The sequence below is a fragment of the Stegastes partitus genome, unplaced genomic scaffold, assembly GCF_000690725.1.
Source record: "Stegastes partitus isolate 25-593 unplaced genomic scaffold, Stegastes_partitus-1.0.2 Scaffold64, whole genome shotgun sequence".
NCBI lineage: Eukaryota > Metazoa > Chordata > Actinopteri > Pomacentridae > Stegastes > Stegastes partitus.
Genome location: NW_007577795.1, coordinates 437,943 through 462,468, shown reverse-complemented (window position 1 = coordinate 462,468; position 24,526 = coordinate 437,943). Strand labels below are relative to the sequence as shown.

The following is a 24,526-nucleotide window of genomic DNA, read 5'->3' as shown; positions in this document are numbered from 1 at the left end:
CTGCTGAATGTCATTGGACTGTAGCCCTGTTGGTCATGGCTCGACAGACTGGCCGCAGACTTTATAAAAGGCACAAAGGCCATTTCAGCCCTATACCCCCACACTCCCACCCTTGGTAGTGGGACGGAGGCAGGGCGGTCGGATAGTGGGACAGTGGGACAGACGGAGGAGTGGCAAGGGGGGGTTAGTGGGCTTGGTCACAGACACTCTGAGCTGCCCTGAGCTGTTGAGACAGTCTGCTAGCTCTATTGTCCAGCAGCACCCTCCTTTCTTTATCCATCACCCACTTTGTCCTCCGCCCTATGTACTCTCAAAGGACAGATTGCGGCTGGAGGTCCCGATGTTTACATACGCTTGCAGGGACTTAAAACACCCAATAAAATGTGTTACTTTTAAAATTCAACATGCCACTTTAAAGCTATATTAGCACATAATAACCAGCACTGAACAACAACAAGAATAAAGTTGATTCTAAAAAGGTGTTTCGTTTCTCACAGTGTTTTCTGGCGTCTTTTAGTGAATTTAGACTTTCATTTGAGCTGGGAGCTTGGCAGGGAGTTGTAAAAAGTCCATGTCAAAAGGTCTGAGCCCACAGGGAGGAGGGAGGACTGCTCGGACTATTGCCAGCCTGAACACACACACAGTGTATATGTTTGTGTCTTTGAGCGTAACTGGGCATGCCTCAGTGTGTTTGTTTTGCCCCCCTTCTCCCCAGCTTAGTTAAGCTCAATCTGCTCTGTCTGAGTCTGTTCAGTGAGTCAGCCAAAAACACACATATCTGAAATGTATGTACCTACTAATCTTCACTCACATTCATATGTCATCCCTTTTCCCCATCTGAACAACCCCTTTACTCACTCGAGTTCTAAATTTGTGAATACCCTTTAGACATCGTCATTTTAGCTCACTCTCGCTCTTACATTCGTGCGTATTTGTGTGTACGTACAGACTGCAGTGCCTTCTATCCACACAAGCATATGTGCTGGTTGGGTTTAAAGGTCAGGTTCAGCCTCAGCTTCAGGTCATGGAACACAATGATGTTGACACAATTTCCCCTGTGGCAAAAAAATCTATACCAATTTGTCGCTTTCATTTTTGAACATCAATTTCACTCCAACTGTCTTTTGACAGAGAAATATCAGCAGAAAGATGAACAGGCAACATGTTTGAACTCACCTCACATGTTTCTACAGACGGATATAAAAATCAATGCAGGATAGAAAAGCGCGGGTTAGGATATTTCAGTTATTTTTCATTTTGGGATAATTGAGTCATTGCCAGGGCCGTTCTTCCTGCATTGGGGGTGTCTGTTTGATTGACCTCGATTCGTTTTTTTTGTTGGGTTTTTTTCTGATGTGTTTTTTTTCCCTTTTAGAAAAATTTGAATTGGAAATGTTTGACTGTACTAACGAGACTACAAAGCATGAAATGATTAAACAATTAGCTAGATAATCTACATGTTATGATAATTGTTTTGATAATGAATAATTATGAATTTTTCAAGCACAAATGTTATTTGCGTTGCCTCGTTGTATCTTCCCAAAACTTAGCTTTTACTGCTTTTATTTATTTTGTGTGATAGAATGCTTTTCAGTCACGCAAAAGTATTTGTTAAATTAACATTGAACTTTAGGAATTTTTGAAAGGCATTTTTCACAGATTAGTTGAAATAATTGACAGATTCTTTGATGAAGTAATTCATCAGTGACCAATAACAAAATATATTTTTTTGTGAAGTTAAATTACAGATATTTAACAAAGGTTATGATGTATAACCTATTGTGCAAATCTTAGCTTAAAAACTAGAATAGAAATCACATTGAAATTTGTTCGACATGCCAAAGTGATGTGCTAAAACTTTCTCTTGTACCAATTCTTCAAAGTGAGAATTTAAGATTTAATAAAGCTGTCCCTTTATCCTCAGAATCCATCTGCTTTTTCTGTACAAGATAGATAAAATGAGTGAGTGGTGATCTGTATCAACCAGCTACTGGTTCTGTAAAGAGCAGCTGAGGACTGAAAAGTGCTCGTCTAAATTCTTGGAAGGCCTCAGATCCCACCCATGTCCTTTAAATCTTCAGTCTGGAACACACACACACACACACACACACACACAGACAGACGCCCAGCAGGGAATTCTGGGTCATAGTTGTCCCCCTTCTGCCTCCCTCTTGTGTTGGGCAAGATCTGAGGTTGCCTGTTTAGATAGTGCAACTGGCTTTTCCTCTCAACAATACGCACAGGCTTGATGGTGGCACAGGAGCGATTGTTAATGGCAGGGCGGTGTTACTCATCAAAGTCTTATTTAGCATGCCTCTGTAAATCTCTTCAGTAAAGTGAGTCATTCAGATTGAGAGGGATACAGTGTGTGTCTCAACCTGCCTTGTGTGTTTCTTATTGCGTTTGTATTTGTTGGTTTGTTTTGAAATCGAATTAAGCATCATGTAAGTGAGTAAACTGACTTGTCACTGATGTGAAGTATACCATGTAACGTAGATGTACTCTGCTAAATTCAAGGCAGCCACCTGATACACTTTTTGTTATCTGTTCATGCCCCAACATTTCAGATCACACTGACTGTCGTCACAGCAAGCACTCTGGTTGGGCATGTGCTAGAAAATTAAACTAATCATTTTTTGCACCAAATGTACAGTATGGCATTATGTTGCACTGTATTCCATATCCTCAGACCTATTCTTGTTAAATGGATGCACACATTGTTTTTTGACTTATTCATGTTGTGTAGCTAAACATAGTAAACTTAGCAACTCTTCTTCTTGCTTTCAGCACGTCTCCATCTTGTTTTCTCGTGCACATGTGTAAAAAGTGTTTGCGTAAACATACCACAGACTGTTGTATGTGTACATACACATGCAAGCACCGTTTTGAGTCTGCAGCTTCACTTGGCACTTACACTATAGAGCAGTTTATATACAAGTGATTCCCAGTGCATACACATTTGACACCTTGGGTTAGCAGAAATTGTGATGGACATTTATCCCTGTTTTCTGATGTCTCATGAACCAACTAATTGATAATTGATCATGATGGTAATTGTTGAAGCCCAACTTCAATAATTTTATTATTTTACAAATTACTTTCTCTAAATGTTGCAGAAGGAAGCTAATGCCCTCAACATGTCTGTTAGACCTCAGAGTTATACACTACACAGTGTGTCTGGATTAGATTAGAAACACTGAACGTAAACATACTTTTGTTTATTCACAAGAAAACACCACAGGAGACCTTTAAGTCCAAGAACAAATTACTTTACAGCCGTCTAAGATGTAAATTACTCTGCATCACATGTCACATCCTAAATTAGTTTAAACACAAGACATGTTTGACGGTCTGACCAGAATCACATGTCTGTTGATTTGATAATGAGGAAGACCTTAGCATGTGTAAGTTCCTCAAATCAGGGGGTTGAAGATCTTAATGTGACACTTCCACACACTAGATAATGTCCTGATGTTCAATAAGCAGTGCAAAGTATAATTTGATATCAATCAGCTTTTTTGTTTTCCTCCTGGAAAATGTGTGCACCTGTAGAACCTACCAAAACATTTAGTTTAGTTTATTTAGTGCCATTGTAATAATTAATAAAGGCAAAGTGGAGGGATATACAGTGGCATGCAAAAGTCTGGGCACCCCTGGTCAACCCCTGTTAAAGTGAAGAATTAAGCAAGTGGAAGATGAAATGATCTCCAAAAGGCATGAAATTGCAGACGACACATTCCCTTTACATTTTAAACACAATAATTTTTTTATTTTCATGTTTTACATTTTCAAAAAAACAAAAAATGGAAAAGGGCCCCAGCAAAAGTTTTTGGCACTCTACATGGTTATTACCTAGTATAACCCCCTTTGTCAAGTATCACAGCTTTTCAGCTTTTTGTAGCCAGCCAAGAGTCTTTCAATTCTTGTTTGAAGGTTTTTCACCCATTCTTCCTTACAAAAATCTTCCAGGTCTGTTAGATTCCTGGGCCATCTTGTGCGCACTGCTCTTTTGAGGTCTACCCAAAGATTTTCAGTGATGTTTAGGTCAAGAGACTATGAGGGCCATGGCAAAACTTTCAGCCTGCGCCTCTTGAGGTAGTCCATTGTGGATTTTGAGGTGTGTTTAGGATCGTTATCCATTTGTAGAAGTCATCCTCTTTTCAACTTGAGCTTTTTTTTTACAGATGGTGTTATGTTTGCTTCCAGAATTTGTTGGAATTTAATTGAATCCATTCTGCTCTCTGCCTGTAAAATGTTCCCCATGAAATGGTAAAAATGATCCCCACTGGCTGCAATACAACCCCATAGCATGATCCATCCACCCCCATGCTTAACAGCTGGACTGGTGTTCTGTTCATGAAATTCTGTGCCCTTTGTTCTCCAAACATACCTTTGCTCATTCCGGCCAAAGAGTTCTGTTTTACCTCATAGGTCCACAGAACTTGTTTCCAAAATCCATCAGGCTTGTCTAAATGTTCTTGTGTGGTGAGGGCGCAGGAGAAGTTTTCTTCTGATGGCTCTTCCATGAAGACCGTATTTGTGCAGGTGTCCCTGAACAGTTGAACAGTGTACCACAACTCCAGTGTCTGCCAAATCTTCCTGAAGGTCTCGTGTAGTCAAACGGGGGTTCTGACTTGCTTTCCTTGCAATCCTACGAGCAGTTCTCTCTGATAGTCTTGGTCTTCCAGACCTTCTCTTGACCTCCACCGTTACTGTTAACTGCCATTTCTTAATCACATTCCTAACTGAGGAAATCGGTACCTGAACACGCTTTGCTATCATTTTATAGTCTTCTCCTGCTTTGTGGGCTTCAACCATTTTCCGTTTCAGAGTTCTGGGCAACTGCTGAGAGGAACCTAAGGTTAGAGGAGTCTAGGTATTTATAAAGCTTTGAAAATTGCATCTCCTGGTCTTTCCTAACGATGACTGTGAACAAGCCATGACTATCAGGCTAATTAGGGTCTGACACCTTGGTCAAAGTTATCTGAGAGATCAAGTCTTCTGGGGTTCCCATTCTTCTGCAAGGTGCTGCTTTTATTTTTTTGCTCAAAAATAATACAAAAAAAAATAATTCACTGCTATTACTTAAAATATTGAAAAGAGTGTTTCATGTTTAACTTGCCTTTTGGAGATCATTTCATCATCTACTTGCTTACTTGTTCACATGAACAGAAATTTTGACCAGGGGTGCCCAAACTTTTGCATGCCACTGTACCTAGGTGGTGGTTGTTGTCACTGCTGTATAAAGTCATACTTCTTGTTTCTGGTTGAGTGTAGATCCTCTCATGTGCTGTACACGTGCAGTTCGGCTGCTGAGCTTATTGGTGTGACTCATAACATTACTGCAACTTTTCCCTTAAAAACACTGACCGTAAAGGAGGACACAAAGTAGAACAACGCCATATATCCAGTAAAGCCACTGTAGTTTGTGCATGTCTGTCTCAGCCCACATGGTCCCACCAAACACTCATTCAGCAGCAGAGACACAGCACACATACCAGTGACAATGGATCCGGTTTGTGGTTTCCCAGCAGAGCATTGGATGGTAACAAGATGATCAGTGTTATTCACTAAGTCTGTCAGTGGTTTTAATGTTGTAGCTGATAGCTGTACTGCTTTTTATTTACTTTAATGCACAATTTTTGTGGATATGATCAGAGAGGCATTATTCCAACTTTTGATTGCACATTTTGTGCCAGTAGCTAAGTACATGTCTTTTTCTTTCACTCACATGTGATTACCATTCCTCTTTGCAAATGCACTTTCCATGTGTTTCCCTCATGTCATCGTGGCTGTTGGATAGTTTACTATGATTCACTTTTTCAGCTTTCTTTGTAAAATGTAGGTATGATACATTCATTTTTTTCAAGGCTGCTAACATTATGTTACCTTAATTTTGTCAAACAAGACTGCAAAGCATTTCAGTAATTAATAAGTTATTAGGTAATTATGTTTAACAAAGGACTGGCAACATTTCAAGTGAAGTTTTGATACAACTTGGCACAGAAGATCTGGATTTCTCTTGCAGTTAGTCATAAACAGTGCAAAATTAGGCAACGTGGTAAAAGGAAACAGCTACATTAAATCACAGCAAAATATGCTAAACACAGTAAAACTGCAATAGAAAGAGGAACAGAAGTCACAAGTTATAAATGCTAAATTACATCTAACAAAAATATTAGCTTAACATCACTTCAAGCTATAACATAACTGTAAAAAAGAAAAAAAAAAACGGACAGAGTGACCATTATAAGCTTTACAAAGAAAGTATTTATGGAAGGGTTTTGTGTTTGATTACATAATAATCTAAGGCATTGGTGTTTATTTGTTCCGTGTAAGTAACTGGGTTGTACTTGTGAGAGCAGCCAGATCGCTCAGTGGTGTTGAATGTTTAATCACAACACTGTAATCAAAAGCCAAGTACTGGGCCGAACACCGTTGTCTGCAGTCTTTCGATCTGACTCTAACCTCTTATGGGACGATCTCATCTACTGAATGGGAGACATCCGGATTTGCTGTTGTTACTGTTGTGACTCCAGAGAGCTTTTTCTCACTGCTTGCACTGGTGTTTTTGACAGGAAACAAAAACTGTTCCTATGACGCACTTAGCAAAACAGGTTATACAATGAGAAAAACACTATTTCTATTTCTGTTGTGACATTAATGAAGAAAATATCCTGTTTTGTGTGTCATTTACAGACTATATGAGTGTTTTATCTCCTGTTAACTTAAAATACTTATGGTTAACTGCATCACTTAGGCATAAAAGTCAAGGTTTTTATTTGATTTTTGTCAAATTATGAAAAAATGTTGCTGCTTGACTTTCATTATATGAGGAACTCTGTCATATGAGGTTTGTTAAAAAAAAACAGAACATTTCTTCTTTATTCTAGTGACGTATTCTTACACCATTTGGTTCCCTATTGTGCTTTTCGATTCATATTTGTAGCGTGGGCATGCCACACCAGTTGTCTCATGCAGGCTTGAGGGATATGTTTTTCAGATTCTGAGCTTCACCAGATTTTCTCCACAGATGTCTTGCTTCTTGAGCTGAATGTTTTTGTTAGCTTGTATGCACATACAGACACCATTTGCAAATTCAGCAACCCACCTCCCTGTCAGCATACAGTCCCATCAGCCACTTTTAAAGCACAGAGACAGTGAATAAAGCTTCTGCAATTATAAATTAAAACACTGCTCGCTGGATGTAACAGTTGACCCAGATGGGGAACAGCTGAGCGTTTCGTAGTTGGACAGTACATGGATTGTTTTTATTTGGGGAATGATATTTGTCCTTCTGAAGGGCTTTAGTTTAAGCCTTTGACCCTTACTCTATATTTGTGTGTGAGAGTGAGTGGGTGAGATAGTGAGATAGAGGGGACATATGTGGTCATAGCCTCTTGCATAAGATGATGAGTGGTTGTTTTTTTTTCTTTCTCTTTCATGGGTCATTGTGCTCTGAGATTACAGACTACAGCCCCATTATGTCAATCTGCAACGTCAAACTATCGCTCATTACTATCTGGCGGCCTAAATCATCCTGCTGTGGGCATTGTATACCAGATGAGCGCAGATGTTACACAACACAATGAAATTCCTGTTATACATACTGTAATATCATTGCTGGTTGTTTATTATTAGACATCACCTCATAACCGGTGTGTTCCCAGCTGGGACCATCGCTGGAAGTTTCAAAGCCCAGACTTAACAGTAAACACCACATCTTGTGTTTGTTGTGTTTTGGAGGACAAAATTGTGTATTGTGAATTCTAATGTGAAGCCCAATTTAAAGATCTGTTTAAACAATTTAATTTTTCTAGGCTGTAAAGGAAAAAGGTTGTATATCCACATAATGTCAACATTGAGACTCGCGCTTGTAAAACGAAATGAAATGAAACAACTCATGTTTATAGTAAAACCACAACACGTGACAACTAAGTGTTGCATCTTTGTTACTACATCAATAGCAGTTGAGCATTCTTAAATTAAGGCAAACAACCAATGTCAAAGCCCTTACAAGGCAAATGAAAATAGAAAAAAAACAATGCATTTTTAAAAAGTATATAAATAATTAGATGGACAATGTATAGAAATAATTTGTACTAATAAAAAAAGAAGTTGACTCACAATGGGGAGTAGAGAAGGCAGATCAGACAATAAGCTGTCTCATATTCAAAAAGGTAATAATGTCATAACTTTAAAATCCAGGACAGAAGGAGAAACAATCATAATGAAAAAGTGTTTTATTCTTATATTCCACACAATATTGGTCAGTGTTTCAACTTTAAACTTTCAGGTAGATAGTCTCATGTTAGACAGCACTTATGAGGCCAACAAATTATGAAAGTACTTAAAAAAAACAAAAACTATCATTGTTCTGGACTAAAAATACATAAAAACAAAAGGTTGCAAATTACTGACAAACCTCTCTTTTCATATCGGCAGGTCTCTGGATGGCCGTCTACAGGTTTCCCACAGAAAAGGTCTCCCCCACGTCATCTACTGCCGTCTGTGGCGCTGGCCCGACCTGCAGTCCCACCACGAGCTGCGGGCGGTGGAGCTGTGCGAATACGCCTTCCACATGAAGAAAGATGAAGTGTGCGTCAACCCATACCACTACCAGAGAGTGGAGACACCCGGTATGAGAGCTTGAAGAGTGTTTATCTTCTGTCTGACATTATCATCATTTTAGAAAAAAATGTTTGCTGTGATTTATAGCTCTTGGCTTTGTCCTGTTCAACTGTCTTACTGCAGAGTTGTAGTATTCTGTTATTGGATTTTGTTTATTTATTTTATCCAGTCCTAGAACTAATCAGTATTGGTATATTCTAAGGACCTTCTTGTTGTCTGTGTGTTTGTCTTTATGCCCATTACACAGTGCTCCCACCAGTGCTGGTGCCCAGACACACAGAAATCCCCAGTGAGTTCCCACCTCTGGATGACTACAGCCATTCAATCCCAGAAAACACCAACTTCCCTGCTGGCATTGAGCCCCAGAGCAACTACATACCAGGTACCAGCATGCTTCCTAACATGACTCACACTAAGAGATGGATTATGGTCTGTCAGAACTAGTTTGTAAAATGTGCTGTCCAAGTGTTTATAGCTGATTCAAATAGAGGGTTTAGGGAAAAATGAGCGGTCATAGATTAGTGATGTTGTTTAAATCTGGGTCCTGGAGGACATTTATATTGTTGTTCTTGGTTGTTTTACATTAAAAGTGCTGCAAATTGTTGTCACAAATGAAATTAGAGAGAAATTCAGTCCTTGGACAGACCTCCCGTAATCTACAGGTGAAAAGGTGCATGATGAAAGAGTACTGGAGGCGGTTTATATGGAGTATAAAGCTGGCTTCAGTATTAGATACCCATTTTACAACTGAGACTTGCATAGGAATCTTTTATAACAACTCATACATGGGGATGGGCCAGACATTGGTGTCTTTTAGTTTAGTCACTTTGTCACTCTGTGTTCTGTGCTAAGAGAACATTAGATATTTGTGAACCAGTAGTTGTTGAAACAGTTTAAACCCATGATCGCAGGTTGCCTACACAAGAACTTCTGTTAATGAATATGCTCCTCTATTCATAAGTTGAGCACTGACTGTTTCTACATCTGTATCCTACACACTGCCAACAATTTCTGACAGAGATTCTGATGGATTCTGCTCCCAATAACTGGATTTTCAGTTATGCAGTTAGGAAACTATTAACTTGCTGTGTATAAACTGCTTTCAAGAGTTCTGACTGCGTCAGCCTTTGTTTTTCGACATGGCTTTAACATACTCCTCCAAACCAGGGTTTAGCACAGATCAGATGCTAGTCAGTTTTATTATGCAACAAAATGTGACCACATGTTTAGGGTGGAGAATTCCTTTAATGTCACTTAAAAAAAAAAAGAGCAAGTAAATGAGAGACACAGACAAACAGAACGCAGGCAAGTGAGAGCAATTAAACTGAAACTTCTTTGTATTTAATAACTGTTTCATTTTATTTTATTCTTTGTAAATTCCCAGTGTTATGTTTCAGCAGTGATTATTACCAGATCTGTCTTGGGCAACTTCACCACAAATACGATGACTTGTTGTGTATGTGTCAGCTTTGTGAGAATTGGTTTTGACTTAGAACCATTGTTGTGAGGACATTTCACTCTTCGTTATGACCTTTAGACTGGTCCTCACAACTTTAAAGGGCAATCTAAGAGTGAAAACTTGGTGTTAGGGTTAAAGTTAGAATTAGATGAAAGTCAGTGTGAGGGTTTGTGAGGGCTTGACTATGCTCCCTTGCAGATGTGCACACAGACAGCTGCAGACACGAGCACGTTTATCTACGAGCTAAAAGAAAAAAAAAGATGAGATGAGAAAAATATAGGCATGAAGTAGAAATTGAACAGACTTTATAATCGCACTGATTACTTCAAGTCTGTGGAAAAAATACCAGTCTTTAGCTTAGACCTCTAACATCTACAAATCTAAGTTCCAAAGGGAGCTGCAAAAGATCAAATGCCATTTCACCTTGTCTGGTCTCAACGAACTGACCAGTCCCTGCAGAGACCCTCCAGGCTTCAGCAAACATATCTCTGATTTGTTGTGATTCCAGGCCATTTAGATGCTTCTAGCCTTCAAATTCAGATCTATACTTAGCGAGAAGCCAATGCAGGGATCTGAGAGTCTGAGTAATGCGTTTTCTCTTCTTGGCGTTTGTCAGTATTCTAGCAGCAGCATTTTAAATGAGTTGCAAATGTTTAATCGATGCAATAGTTGTTGTTATACTATTTTCAAGTCCACTTGGAAGACATTCCCAGTAGATTGGTGGTTATATATTCCACGCATGCACAATACATCCCTTCTAGTGCCGTTGCTGTGCACACAAATTTTGGAGACTGGAGAGATGATGAAACTTACGTCGTGTGGATCCTCGCAGACGCACTAAGCATAACACTGGCCTTCAGGGTTATGCACTTAGTTGTGATGATTACGGTAAAGAAATGCATTTTGTCAATAACTTGTGTGTTTGTGTCTCAGAAACGCCACCACCAGGCTACCTCAGTGAGGATGGAGAGACCAGCGATCACCAGATGACCCACAGCATGGACACAAGCTCCCCAAACCTGTCACCCAACCCCGTCTCACCCACACACAGCAACTTGGGTAAGAACTGTGTGTCTGTGTGCTTAAGTGTCTGTTTGTGTACTTTTCTGTCTGCCTTCACTGACAGACAAATGTTTCAATAGTGTATTTCCCCAGTGGGAATTCTCTGTTTGATTTCAATCCATTTTTGTAAGAGGAAACCAGGTGATGAAAGAAGGCTTTGTCTTTCCTGCTCACCATGTGAGCTGTTCAACAGGCCAAGACACCATTCAGCCAGCAGTAACATCAATAACAATATCCTATGTTTATTCTATCAGGACGGAAAAACTCCAGGGGGGCTTGGCTGGAACGCTGTTGGTGAAATAACAAAATTACACCAGTTTCATTTGGCAGTGCTGACCAGTTCTTTTCTGGACTTCAAAGTCAGGGACAGAATGTTGAAGTTGTTAGACAGTGGCCGTGTTGAAGGGAAAAAGAGCAAATTACCAGAACCAGTTGAAGTTACTGAAAACTACCACGGATAAGTCTGTAATTTGACCATTTTGGCTGCAGCGTCCCACCAGTGAGGGTTGAGTTTCCACATTTTGTCTGGTAAAAGCTTCTGGGAAACAGCGTATGGGTTTGACATTTGTGACGCAAGCTCTCCCTAATGTTTTTTTCTTTTTTGGGGGGGAATGTTTTTTTCCTTCCCCCTCTACAGCCTCCTCAGCCCCTTTTCTCCCCACATTTCATCCATTTCCCTCTTCTTTGTTATCATTGCTGTTCATTTCTTTTCTCTTTACGTCTGTTTGGTTTGCTGGCCATTATTTCTCTGATTCACTTATTCTCCTAAACTTGTCTCTTGTTGACGATGTGTTTCTTTGCTTCTGTTTTATTTTAAACATTAACTTCCTTATTGAGTTGCACTTTTCTCTCTTTTTTTCCTTTTGCTTTTATCTGTAGATTTGCTTGTTGTCTTTTACTATTTTTTATTCCCTTTCACTTTTTTTATTTTATCCTTGCTTTTATCTTATTTTTTCTATTCTTTGATGTATTATAGTGTTTTTGGTGCATTTATTATAATTTTATTTGTATCAATTGGTGTTTGTTGTATGGATTTATTTATATTTAAATTCTGGTTTGCATTTTGCATTTGTTCCCTTTTTAACAGTATTTCTCCACTTCTTGGTTCTCTCACCTTTTTTGCTTTCTGTTTTGCGTGACTGGCTTTCTGTTGTAATATTGTCTTCCTAAGTATCCTCCTTTTTGTTTGGCCGGTCTGCCAAAGCACTTTGTAAATAATGTTTTTAAAAGGTGCTATGTAAATAAAGTTTTTATTATTATATCTCCTCTCTGTTTTGGTTTGATGAAAACAAACTGTATCTTTGTGTGTTTCAGACCTGCAGCCAGTGACATACTGTGAGCCAGCCTTTTGGTGCTCTATTTCGTATTACGAGCTGAACCAGCGAGTAGGAGAGACCTTCCACGCCTCGCAGCCCTCGCTGACAGTCGATGGCTTCACGGATCCCTCCAACTCAGAGCGTTTCTGCCTCGGCCTCCTGTCCAACGTCAACCGCAACGCGGCTGTGGAGTTAACACGCAGACACATCGGTAGGGTTCATGAAGCCCCTCACATAATTATCATGCAGTCCTCCTTTCACCACTTACACTTAATCTCTTGCAAGCCTGTTAATGTACAGACATGATGGAAAACGCTACATATTTCTGTACTACATTTACATGAAAGCACTGATATTATCATTGTGGCTGTTTCATCTTATTCTTCTGTCTTTGTTTTCTTCAAGGCCGTGGTGTGCGGCTGTACTATATCGGAGGAGAAGTCTTTGCTGAGTGTCTCAGCGACAGCGCAATCTTTGTCCAGAGTCCCAACTGTAATCAGCGTTATGGCTGGCACCCTGCCACGGTCTGCAAGATCCCTCCAGGTGTGTTTCCAGCTGACAAAAACAGATAGAGAAAGCTAGGGATAGAGAGACCTACAAACGGGAGCACTGATAGACATTATTATTTATTTGGGCAGCTGACATTTACAAATGTGGTCCAGTGAGACAGATGGAAAATGAGTTATGAAGTGAAAATGGTCATTATGTGTGTGTATATACATGTGATGTGACATATAATATAAAAAGAATATTTGTTTAGGCTTTCATAATGTAATTTTATGTAGCCACTGTGACTCATAACAAAACCTGCACGTTTGAGCTTCCAGCAGAAACAATTTGTCAAACTTAAGAATAAACTTGTTCCCCTCTGAAAGCTGTAAACCATACAGTGATCTGAACCATCTGCCAGAGGGTACAGTCGAGCAGACATGAGTTACAACTCTTTAAATCCTTCCATGAGTACTTAAAGACAGTGGAGTTCAACAAATGTCATCAGGGGGAGGATGCACTTTTGTAAAATGTTGTTGTTCTAGTAAAGCAATTTTGAGAGAGTACATTCGATGGCAGTTTGCAAAAGTGTGAGTGAGACCAATGGGGAGAAAGGCAGAGGTAAGGAGTTATAGAAGTTGATTGAACCTCCTCCCTCGCCTTCTCTCTGTGTCCTTGAGCCAGACACTGAGCTCCAAATTGGTCAGAACATTACCTTTCATGGTAGCTCACTTCTACCAGCGTGTATAGGTCAGGCAAATTTTAAGAGCCTTTGGTAATGGTAAAAATCTGAAACAGTTGCATCCTATTTAACTAAAGATTTAGATGCCAGGACACACTAAATACATTGGCTTGCAGATGTTTGCATATACTTTTATTTTGTGTTCATAGTACAGTGTGAAGTTATGTCATCTCTAACCTTCACATCTGAATATGATCTTTATAGAAGAAACATTATTCTGAGGGACACGTAGTTGAAATTGTAGCAGTTAATGTACACACAGCAGACAAACTCCTCCCCTTTGAGCAGTTTCAATGTTTCTGGTGAAACTTATCACACTCGAATACCTATTTGGCCAAATTGTGATTAAGTCAGTTCTTTAAAGTGGATAATTTAGAACAGATTCACTGTGACTGTATCGTCACAAGTGTCAACAGAAGCAGCCACATCATATCATTTACTTCACTACCAATCCCAGGACATCTTGTTTGACAAAAGTGTAGTCTGGTTACAAAAAGACATTTTCCTTTCCACAGTGGTCTGTTTACTTTTACCTCATGATTTGTAAATGTTTTTCGAGCATTCCAAGTTTACCCAGAACCCATTTAATGTCTGAACAAGATGTTTATACAAACAGTGTTGCATTTTGTTGTCTGGGTCAGTAGCCCCTTTCTATCTGGTGCTTTACATAAATGCAGTGGCAGTTTTACATGTTGGTTTGAGGTTGGAATAGGACCTGGACTCCCTTTTATGTAGACTGTCGTCTTATTAGGTCTGGCCTAAAAACGTTTTCAATACACAAGTCTGAATTGACTGCTATCAGATTAGTGAAGTCTGGAAAAGGTTAAAGATTCCCTCTGGTGAAAGTCACATTTTTATTTTAATTTTATTTTTTTTACCTCATAACATGTCCATATGGTATTTGTATATGCTGGAAGACATTATGAGTGAAGTAAGCAGTCAACACCATGGCTGAGCATTTCCACTTTGACGTGGCAGTATACTGGTGGTAGTCTCAAAAATATAGATTCAGACTTTTTTAGTTTCATACACAACGAAGCTAAGGAAGTGATCATGTTAGCTTTCAGGATGGGATTTTCTGTATGGCACTAGAAGGCCTGCACCTTACTTTTCGTTGTACTCCTTGCAATGACAATAAAGCGAATCTGATTCTGAATCTGAATTTTACATAAGAATCGGTCTCCAGGAGTAATAAGTATGGCTGAATTACTTCAATATTACATCTGCCATTGTGAAATTTAGGATAGCTTTACAGTGTTTGAGCAGAGTTGGAGGTGGGCTGGTGTGCTGAGCTGCAGCGTTGGGGGGCGTTCATAGATCTGCTTATTATAGAGTTGTATTTATGCCATTTTAAGGCAGGAAGGGATTGTTTCCATGGAAAAATCTTCTTAATATGTGACTTTAATTTGTTATCAATAACTGGAGAGGGAATCTGTATATTTATCATGTTCACTGTGCTACATTTGTCATATAAACATCCTCTGCTATGTAGGAAACACTGAATCCACCATGGTTTTAACTCATACACGAAAAAGATGGCTGTCTGCATTGATTGTAATTGTGACCAGTTCCTGTCACCTCACTTTTGTTTGTCTCTTGGTTCTCTAAATAATCTGTCTTGGTCTGTTGTTTCCTCCAGGATGTAACCTGAAGATCTTCAACAACCAGGAGTTTGCTGCCCTGCTGGCCCAGTCGGTCAACCAAGGGTTTGAAGCTGTGTACCAGCTCACCAGAATGTGCACCATCCGCATGAGCTTCGTCAAGGGCTGGGGAGCCGAGTACAGGTAAGCCAAACAGTAACCATCACTTATTTTTTACTTCATCAACAGTACAAGTGCTGTTGTGCACAGGTCAAGCACTAAGCCAGTCTGTATGTTAACGCTGACAATAGAACCAAACAGACTGTGAATCACAACCCACAAGCCAACCGCCTCCGCTCACAGGCATCTGTTCCCACTCTGGTGAATCCGGTGCATGACGTCGCAGAGCCCTCGTCAATAGAAACAGGCCCCTGTTGGCACACCAGACTATTTTTAAACAAACACACATGTGCCGTGTCAAAAAGAGATGTCAGACTTTCCCTCTTCTATCCCCTCCCTGTTTTCCACATCGTCTGACTCACTGATAGTAAGAAAGGAGGAGATGGAATATAAGTGGGGCAGATGATTGGCTGAAAGTTGGCTCACTGCGCAGGAGGTTTCCACAAGGGAGAAGCCTTTGTGCTGTGAGTGACTGCTCACCAATCGTGTCCAGACCAAACGCTGACATGTGGAGACACTTAAAAACAGGATTCAGGTTACTGGAACAGCCAGTCCCTCCTCTTCCTCTACCTCCACCTTTACCTCACTCTCTCTGAATGTTTCCCAGGCTCTGTCATTGATTGTTTTCTCCTTTGTCCTTTTCACTTGTTATTTTTTAATTTACAAAAAATACAAAACACACTGCAAACAGACAAATGTAAAGATGAATTAAAGAGTTTGCAAAAACCATAGTGTTTGCACCTAATTTATTCACATATAAAGTTTTTTTTTTTTTTTTCTGGTAACAATAAAACTAAATATCTAAGGACATATTCTACCTGCAGTTGTTGTATTGTAATAGTTGTTTTATTTACTTGTTCCTTTCAAACTGCCTGAAAACATGAGGTCTAGTTTATCACTTTGCAACCATATTTGAAAAAAAAGAAAAGGAATCTTCTTTTTTTGCTTTTTGTTTTTATAACTGCGTTTTGTGAGAGACTCTGTCTGCAGTCTTTATCCAGCCGATGTTGGTCTTTCATCACTCACCTTGACACACAAACACTGTCGCTTAACTTCACTTATAGATAAAAGTATATTTCTTAAACACTGTTGCTTCATATCTCCTATCTTCTCTGGGGGAAAAAAAAAAAAAACAGTAATGTTTTTTGTTTGAAGACTGCAGGGAATCAGGGAAAAGCCAATGGATGTGGAGATCAAGATGTCAAACGTCTGGAACAGTTTTTTGTGTAGTGCCTCTTCCAAAATGCTTTTTTTTCTTTTTTCTTTTTTAAGAACGTAGAACAAAAGAAAGAAATCATTCGCTTCTAAGATTTTTTATTAAACAATGACGAATAACATTTTCACTGAAGCATTATTTGAGCTTTGGAGAGACAAAGAGGCTTCCAGGTTTTAGTTGAGATCATCACATTTATTCTGACTCAACAAAATCCATTGACGTATTTTACAAATATAAATCAGAAAAAAATCAAACAGTTGTTTTCTTTCTCTTCGCTAAACACTTTAAATGTGGTCTTAACCAGCATTACAATGTCTTAAGTGTTAACTCAGAGAAGCTGTGAAAGCATTTTCTTTTCTGGGTCCAGTTTCTTGCATCTGGCTTACATCAGGGCTAAAAAAAAAAAAAAGAAAGTAAGCAGAGCAGTTTGACTTTGCTGAAACTCGAATTTGCCAGTTTACTCACACTCCAAACGGCTCTTAACATCTGTTTGTGCTCTCTTTGTGTCTCTGCCAGGCGACAGACAGTGACCAGCACCCCCTGCTGGATCGAGCTGCACCTGAACGGACCCCTGCAGTGGCTCGACAAGGTGCTCACACAAATGGGCTCCCCGAGCATCCGCTGCTCCAGCGTCTCTTAGGGAAACCCTTCATCCTCTCACTTCCCACACACCCAGTCTCCTGTCAGCGACTAAAAACACACAGACTGCATGCAGACAAGAACGATTACACAAGTACTGAAAGACAATGAGCCCCCCCCACCCTCATCCAGCCACCGTTACTTTGTCCTCCCTCCCCACCAGCTGTCAGTAGCACTTTTTATATACATGTTGTTTGTGGCAAAAGGGGACAAGTGCATTAATGCAGTACCATGTTAGGAGGATCTCCACATTATGTCCAGAATTTTTTTTTACTTTGGCATCAAAGTGCCAGAGAGGCTGTTGAACTTTTGATGATTTTTACATTTTTTGTACAGATTTAAGGGTGAACCCTGGATTTAAAAAAAACAAATCAAATCTTTTTAAGCATTATTCTGAAATTTGTAAAGCGTATGTTAGATCATGTTAAATGCATTTCACGTGACATTGTTTCTGTATTTGGGCATTTGATAGGTTATGAAGACATTTACAAATGTGAGACCGAAAATGAGTTACATGGACAAAATGATTAATCATCATTTGTAAACTGAAGTGTGTGTGAAGGAATTTACAGGTACAGCAGGAATATTTTGGGGGGGTGGTTTCAAAGGAAAATAACATGATGTTTAACTGCATGTTTGAGCTTCCAACTGAAACAACTGACAAAGCAAGGAATCAGTCAAACTTAACGTTAAAGTTGTTCCTCTCTGTAACCTGTAGCTGTAAACCACACAGTGATTTGAACCATGTGCCAGAGGGCGCAGTAGAGCAGACGTGAGTTACAGCTCTTTTAAACTTAAATGAGTACTTAAAGACAGTGGAATTCATCCAGGGTCATCAGGAGGATGATGCACTTTTGTAAATTATTCCAGTAAAGCAATTTTGACAAAGTACATTCAACGGCAGTTTGCAGCTGCAGTAGTGCTTGTCAGAGGGCTATGTGAAATATATCCTGCATTAATTTCAGGAAGCTTTGCCAATTTGCAAAATACTTTTGCAGCTTTGTATTGAGTAGTATGTAATATATATAATATGCATTTACACCGGACTTGAAAACATCTCACATACTGTACTATTCTGCCGACTTTTAGTTAAAAAACAAATGGAACACACTTGTGTAATTACTTGTGTGTGCTGCAGAAAGCTTTGAAGTGTAAAGAGAGCAGGAAGATGCCTTTGCTTTTGTTAATATTCTCTCTCAGCAGTCTATAACATTGGTCTTATTTTTAGCCATGCTGACTTTTTGCACACTCAGGACCGTTAAAAAAACAAAAAAGAGCTGAATTATACACAGAAACCAGTGAAAAGGACAGACGCATGACTCTGGAGACTTTAAAGTCTATTTTGCTACCAACTATTTTTGTAGGACAATGAGGTGATAACTTTGTCCGCTAAAAGTGTTTTTGCATGACGTGATAGAAGATACTGCTGGCAGGTTTGGAGATACTAACCTTGTATTTTTCTACCTGTGAAAATTAGGCAGTTTCAGTACAAAGCACAGCTTTTTACAAAGGGAAATGTTTAGATAAATAGAAGCATGTAAATAACAGTAGCTTCTGAAAATCTGATTTTCTTTTTTTTTTTGTCTATGTACATTTAGTACATATGTGTTGTAATTTAACCATTAACCTTCATAATGTTTCTGGTTTTGAAAACAGAAGAGCAAAAAAGATCAAAAATGAAAGTGGAAAAAAAAAAAAGACGCTTAATTAATGTTTGGAAAAGCTATCGCTGCAATAGAGAAGTCATAGCTTTGGTCTCGTTTCCTTTCAGCCACCCACTGTGGTGGAAGTGGATCGATTTCCTCCTGCTTCTGTAACACTAGACAAAGACTCAGCGGGTGAGCACGAACAATATTTTGAATCTTTTACAGTGCTTATTTACATTAACCCGGCTCTTGATGTTAATACCAGCCCAGTGGTGCTAATCTTTAACATTTTAGGGACTCAAGAGTAAACAGCGAAGCCATGAGATTTTACTGTTAATGCTGGTAGATTCTGATCTCTCTGAGTGACTTTTAAACCCGCCAACTATAGTGTGGGACTGTTTCAGAAACAGTAGCATCTACCAATCTGAGACAAGCCGGCTCTTTTTAGAGCTTTCTAGTGTCCTTGAATGCAGCAGTCCTAATTCTGATGGGCTCTTTAACCACATAGTCAATGTAATTACCCGGTAGGGTTCATTTTGTCATTTTTATACACTCTGCAAGTTATAGTGCTTGTGCTTCTTTTCCTTTGTTTAAAAATGTTCACTGTAATTGTTATTAGTTGTGATTTTGCGCTTCTATGCTCCAAATTGGTCTTTTTAGATGTCTTGTATAAAATTATACCCTTTATTTTTCTTGCCTATAAAAGTTGATGTGATGCTTTGTATTTTTGTGTATTATTGTTGGTCCCTGAATAAAATATATATCTTGTGGTGATACTGGGGTCAGGTGGAAGCTTTTCACAAGAAATCTTACATGACAAACGGCAGCTTTAATTGAATAGCTGTCAAGGTTGTTTTTGCATTCAGATATAATTTCTTTGCAAATATGAAATAATTCAACATTAGAGTTTTGTTGGTATGAAAGTCAGTTATTACAGGAGACATTTCAGGCTATGAAGTCTGTTTCCTTGTGTAGTTTGGGGATTTCCTCGTCTGTGGTAGGATAATTTGACACTCTCCTCAGAAACTGTAATTACAGGCCCACAGCAGACACTCTCTTGTTTCTTTACTTAGCGCGACGTTGCAGACTAATTCCAACCGTAAGCATTTTGCTGTCACAGAGACACGCATGGCTTTAAATCTGAAGACAGGCTTTTTGTTGTGATGCCCTTAAGGTGAAGAGGCTGCGAGAAACCACTTACAAATAGTTCTGGTGCATGAGAATATTAATTGTTTAAGGGTTTCAGGAACAAAGACTCTTTAAAACCTCTGGAATCTGGGTGCATTAAAAAGCAGCGAGATTCTTCATTGCGAGTTATTTTTACACTTTTGCACTGTATGCGACAGAATTGAGTGTTTCCATTGTGTGGCATCATCAAAAGCTGAACCAGCGACGTCTGTGCTGTCGGCTTCACTTAGCGCCTCCTCGCTGGGTTCTGCCTGAGCTTCACTCCAGTCAAACCTTCAATAATTAACTGGTTTGCAGGAGAGTCAAACGCGGGGCAATTATGAATCATTGAGTGAGACTGTATGAGTGTGTACATCAAATCTGAAGCAGCTTCTGTAAAAAATTTAAAGGAGGGAGACGTTTTGTACTTAAAGAATTGGGACAAGTTCTTATCTTAAGGTGCACAGCATTTATCATGCAGGAACATTTCCCATGAAGTTACTTAGATTAGATTTAAGTTTGACTTAATAACTGGCTCAAAATACATGAGTACCTTTTCTATATCATGTAGTTTTAGAGTTGTACTGTATGGAAGCATAATTAAGTTTACAAGCCAGAAATACTGTTTAATGTGCTAATTAATGTGCTCATGTAGTCACTTTCAAATGAAGTTAAGATCGTAAATATAAATATAACAGTTTCAAGTCAATGCACTGAACTAAAGGAAGAACTAGATGATAAATCACAATCATTGCTGTAGATGGTATCAGACTCAGAAACCACAGAGTGCTCTTTGTGTTTGAGCTCTGAAAATCATCTATAAATCAGAACCTGGTGTGATTTATTCGCCACATATCGAGACACAAGACAGGTGGACTTTGTGTTCAGGTTACATGCATCATGCTTTAGAATAATTTTATCTCATCTATCTAATCTTAAATCATTTAAAATTCTCATAATGTCGTAGTAGTGTTAATACGTGAAGACGCGTACAGACGTCTCACAAGTGTGAGGTGCACCAAGAAATAAATAAATGACTTTATGCCTAATTAAGATAGACTGGTGACCTGTCCAGGTGTCCCCTGCCTTCGCCTTGAGTCAGCTGGGATAGACTCCAGCCCCCCGCGACCCTAGTGATGATTAGTACATATATATAATGGATGGATGGATGGATGGATGGATGGATATCATCTCCACTGTTGGTTTGTGGAGTGCCAGTTCTGTTGTTCCCTCGTTAATGCAAGTCAGCAGGTTTGTTGTTAACCTGTTTTAGCTCAACACTGCCATCTGTTGGCTGTAGGGATGAATGCTAGGCAACATATAAAGTGTTCTTGGGAAGAGCTTAACGTTGCAGTGGCTCTGTTTGTACATTAAGTCATCTGTTGGGTCGATGAAGAATAACATGCAGCAAAGATCTTTGACTGAACTACAACTACATGGTCATCATGTTAGGCCTTTGGACCACCAGGGTCACACACTGTTGTTCTAGTGCAGCTTTACTGAAATCCTTTGCATTACTTTAATGTAAAACTGTCAGTTTCAACTAAGCATAGAGAAAAGCTCTTTGTATAAACAGCCTTCTTAAAATATTTGACAGATGTCCACAGTGAAATGCACAAGAACAACAGACTCAGTTCAGACTGAACATGTCTTCTTGCAAATTTTTCAAATAAGGAACGTTTGCGGTTAACAACTGAAACGTTTTTTTTGGTAGGGCAAGATGATATCATTTGCTCAAAGACAACATTCTAGGAAACAAAGAAACAAACTGTGGTAAGCACAACAGTATTTACCATTTCTCAGTCCTTTATATACATCATTTCTCTTTCAAATAATGGAAAACACGTAAAATACTTTTTTTTTTTTTTAAATTAATAATTATTTGGTTTTTCCGGCCACTTTTTTAAAGTGCCAATTTCTTTTTTTTAAAAATTGAGATTTTTGGATGTAAACATGTAACATGTACAGTAAATTCATACTTTTAAAAACTTTACTAGTTGTTATCTGTAACTTAACAAAATAGGGAAAATCTGTAAAATACCAGTAGAGTTTTTAAAAAGTTAAGAACTGTTAAAAGTTGAGTTGTTAAAGTGCAGGCGCTTAGATGTTTGCAATCATCCTGTATTTATTAAAGGAGAATACTGTGAACTGTGGATTACACCATATGTATTTAGAGCCTTTCAGCATCAAATAGACATTTTTTTCTCGATCACCGTGTGTCTTTTGTGTGTTTTTTTTCTGCTTCTGTGTCCCCTACCAAAAAGCAACGTCATTATGCTTTTGTCTGAAGTCCTGAGAACCACAGTACAGCCCTACATAGATAACAATATAAGTATGTCGATGTTATCAGGGTGTGCAAATACTGAACATACTTCTGCATTTTTTACTCCAACCCACAACTTACTAGAAGATTTTTGCACCAGTTTGGGGCCAAATGCTTACAGCTAGCAGTGATTAAATGAACATAACTGTATCTGGTGGAATCAACGAGCTCCATGCATTGGCAGCCACAGAAGCAAGCTGAGCCGATAAGATGCTGTGTCGATGAGTGGGTGTAAAGATGAACAGATGAGAGGCGTCAGCTCCGTCTCCATGTGAAGGTCACTCTGGAGCAGGTGTTGACAGCGAGAACATTTGTTGGTAAACAAATCCATCTTTGCAAAGGTCACCATTTGTTTGGTGGCATTCGCTGTCTCTCTTTATCTCCTCATCTCCGCCTCTCACTCTCCTTGTCATGTCTCCGCTCTCTCCCTGCTCCCTGTTTACTTCTTTGGCTCCAGCCTGCCTTATCTTCTTGAGAAATGCCTCATGCCATCGGCTGCAGCTCCCGTCTGCCGGGCTGAGGAAAGCGCAGACTGCAGCATTATCAGCATTCAGTGGCCACCAACCTGATTGCGCGGCCACGGGTGGCTACGTTACAGCTGTCTCTGGACAGCAGCAGGTATCCGGGCCCCCGCATGCCAGCCGAGATGGCCACCCACTTCTCCAACTGGCTGCCGTTGGCCCTCTGCCTGCATGTCACCCTCTGCACATTCACAGCAGCCACGATGCCGGCCAGCACTCATCCCCCCGTCAGCTGTACCTCCCGTGCAGGAGAGGAAACTGTCACACTCTCTCAACTGAGTAGACATTTTTGTTCCGACAACATTCATAAGCACCTGGCCGACGCTTATGTTCAGTGAAGGAAAAAAAAAACAAAAAAAACATGCATATAAAGTGTTCAAATGTAAGCTGGCTATGAGGGAATGTTTGGCATAGCAGGGAACAAGAGTTTAATTTTGCCCCTGCAAGCAATTTTCTGCTCCTTGGTTCAGTTTTCGTTTCTGTCAATACGTTCCAAACTTGTCCCTACCAAAAGGCAAATCTATTTGTTTGTCTATCTTGTATGCGTCAGTTGTTGAACCCCGATATTAATAATGAAGATCAAAGCAAGAACAGGTCAACATTAAACCTGAAAGAGCAGAGAAAAAGAACAATCACATGAGTGGGAGAAAGAGTCCGAAAGAAAAGTGGTGGGAAAAAGAGGTAGTGAGGGAAACATATTTACTGACATCCATGGGCTGTCACCACTCTGATTAATGGTGGCTGGAATCCCTGGCTGGTGAAAAGGTGTTGTTGGGGTGTAGAGAAAGCCCAGGCACTGACCCAGAACTAATAGCATTCGACTTGAACAAGCTGTCCAACCTGAGAGAGTGAGTTTCTGCTGCTGCCAGTACGGCACCGGGCTGGAAAGAAGGGGAAATAAGAAAAGTTAGAGATGGGAAACAAGGTAGGTTCACATGCAACCTTTGAACTCTGAACACCTGGCCTGACTCTGTGGCATGTGTCCGAACTCGCTTTGTTCACTCCTCGCTAATACACATATAATAGTTACTCAGGTTTTGAGCAGTAAATTGAATCTCCAGATACTTATGAGTAAATCACTGATATCTCATTCAAAGTTGAAGCATTGTGGGCCAGAGAGGTCCAGGAAAGAAGATTTACAGATAGATCCCCCCTTTCCCTGGTCGGGTTTTTAGCAAACACTGGTTTATAAAATTTGATAGTGCAACTCCAAGTGCCTAAACTGCAGTTCCTCACATGGCCACTTGAGGGTGGCTCCGTAAGTGAGTCAGTCCCCATAGATCCTCCTGTTAAAATGTCCAATTTTACAGACGAAATAAATATGTTTACAGCTTAGTACAAAAAACAGTTTTGGTCTCTATAGCTGATAACCCAGCTTGTGATAACTGTACAGGGGTTTACTTTTTAAATAACTCACCCATTTAAATTGTATCAAGGCTTAAAGTTAAGCAGAATTAAAGGCATGAACTCCGTATCACAGGTCAGCATCATCACAGGACCCAGAGATTTTGGCGTGGCCTGCATGAGCTCCACTCACACGTCGCTCAGTTTTTAA

At 39.6% G+C, this 24,526-nt stretch overlaps 1 protein-coding gene across 1 annotated transcript in view; it reads left to right on the top strand.

The window, feature by feature from the left end:
* smad3a (SMAD family member 3a) overlaps positions 1-19,734 on the top strand; it is a 32,380-nt gene extending 12,646 nt beyond the window's left edge. Inside the window, exons 2-8 of the mRNA XM_008276051.1 lie at positions 8,446-8,639; positions 8,879-9,013; positions 11,024-11,149; positions 12,467-12,679; positions 12,874-13,011; positions 15,339-15,483; positions 17,192-19,734. Of these exons, the coding sequence (XP_008274273.1) occupies positions 8,446-8,639; positions 8,879-9,013; positions 11,024-11,149; positions 12,467-12,679; positions 12,874-13,011; positions 15,339-15,483; positions 17,192-17,315 (1,075 nt within the window). The 3' untranslated portion in view covers positions 17,316-19,734. The remainder of the gene's footprint in view (positions 1-8,445; positions 8,640-8,878; positions 9,014-11,023; positions 11,150-12,466; positions 12,680-12,873; positions 13,012-15,338; positions 15,484-17,191) is intronic.
* Positions 19,735-24,526: the final 4,792 nt, after the last annotated feature.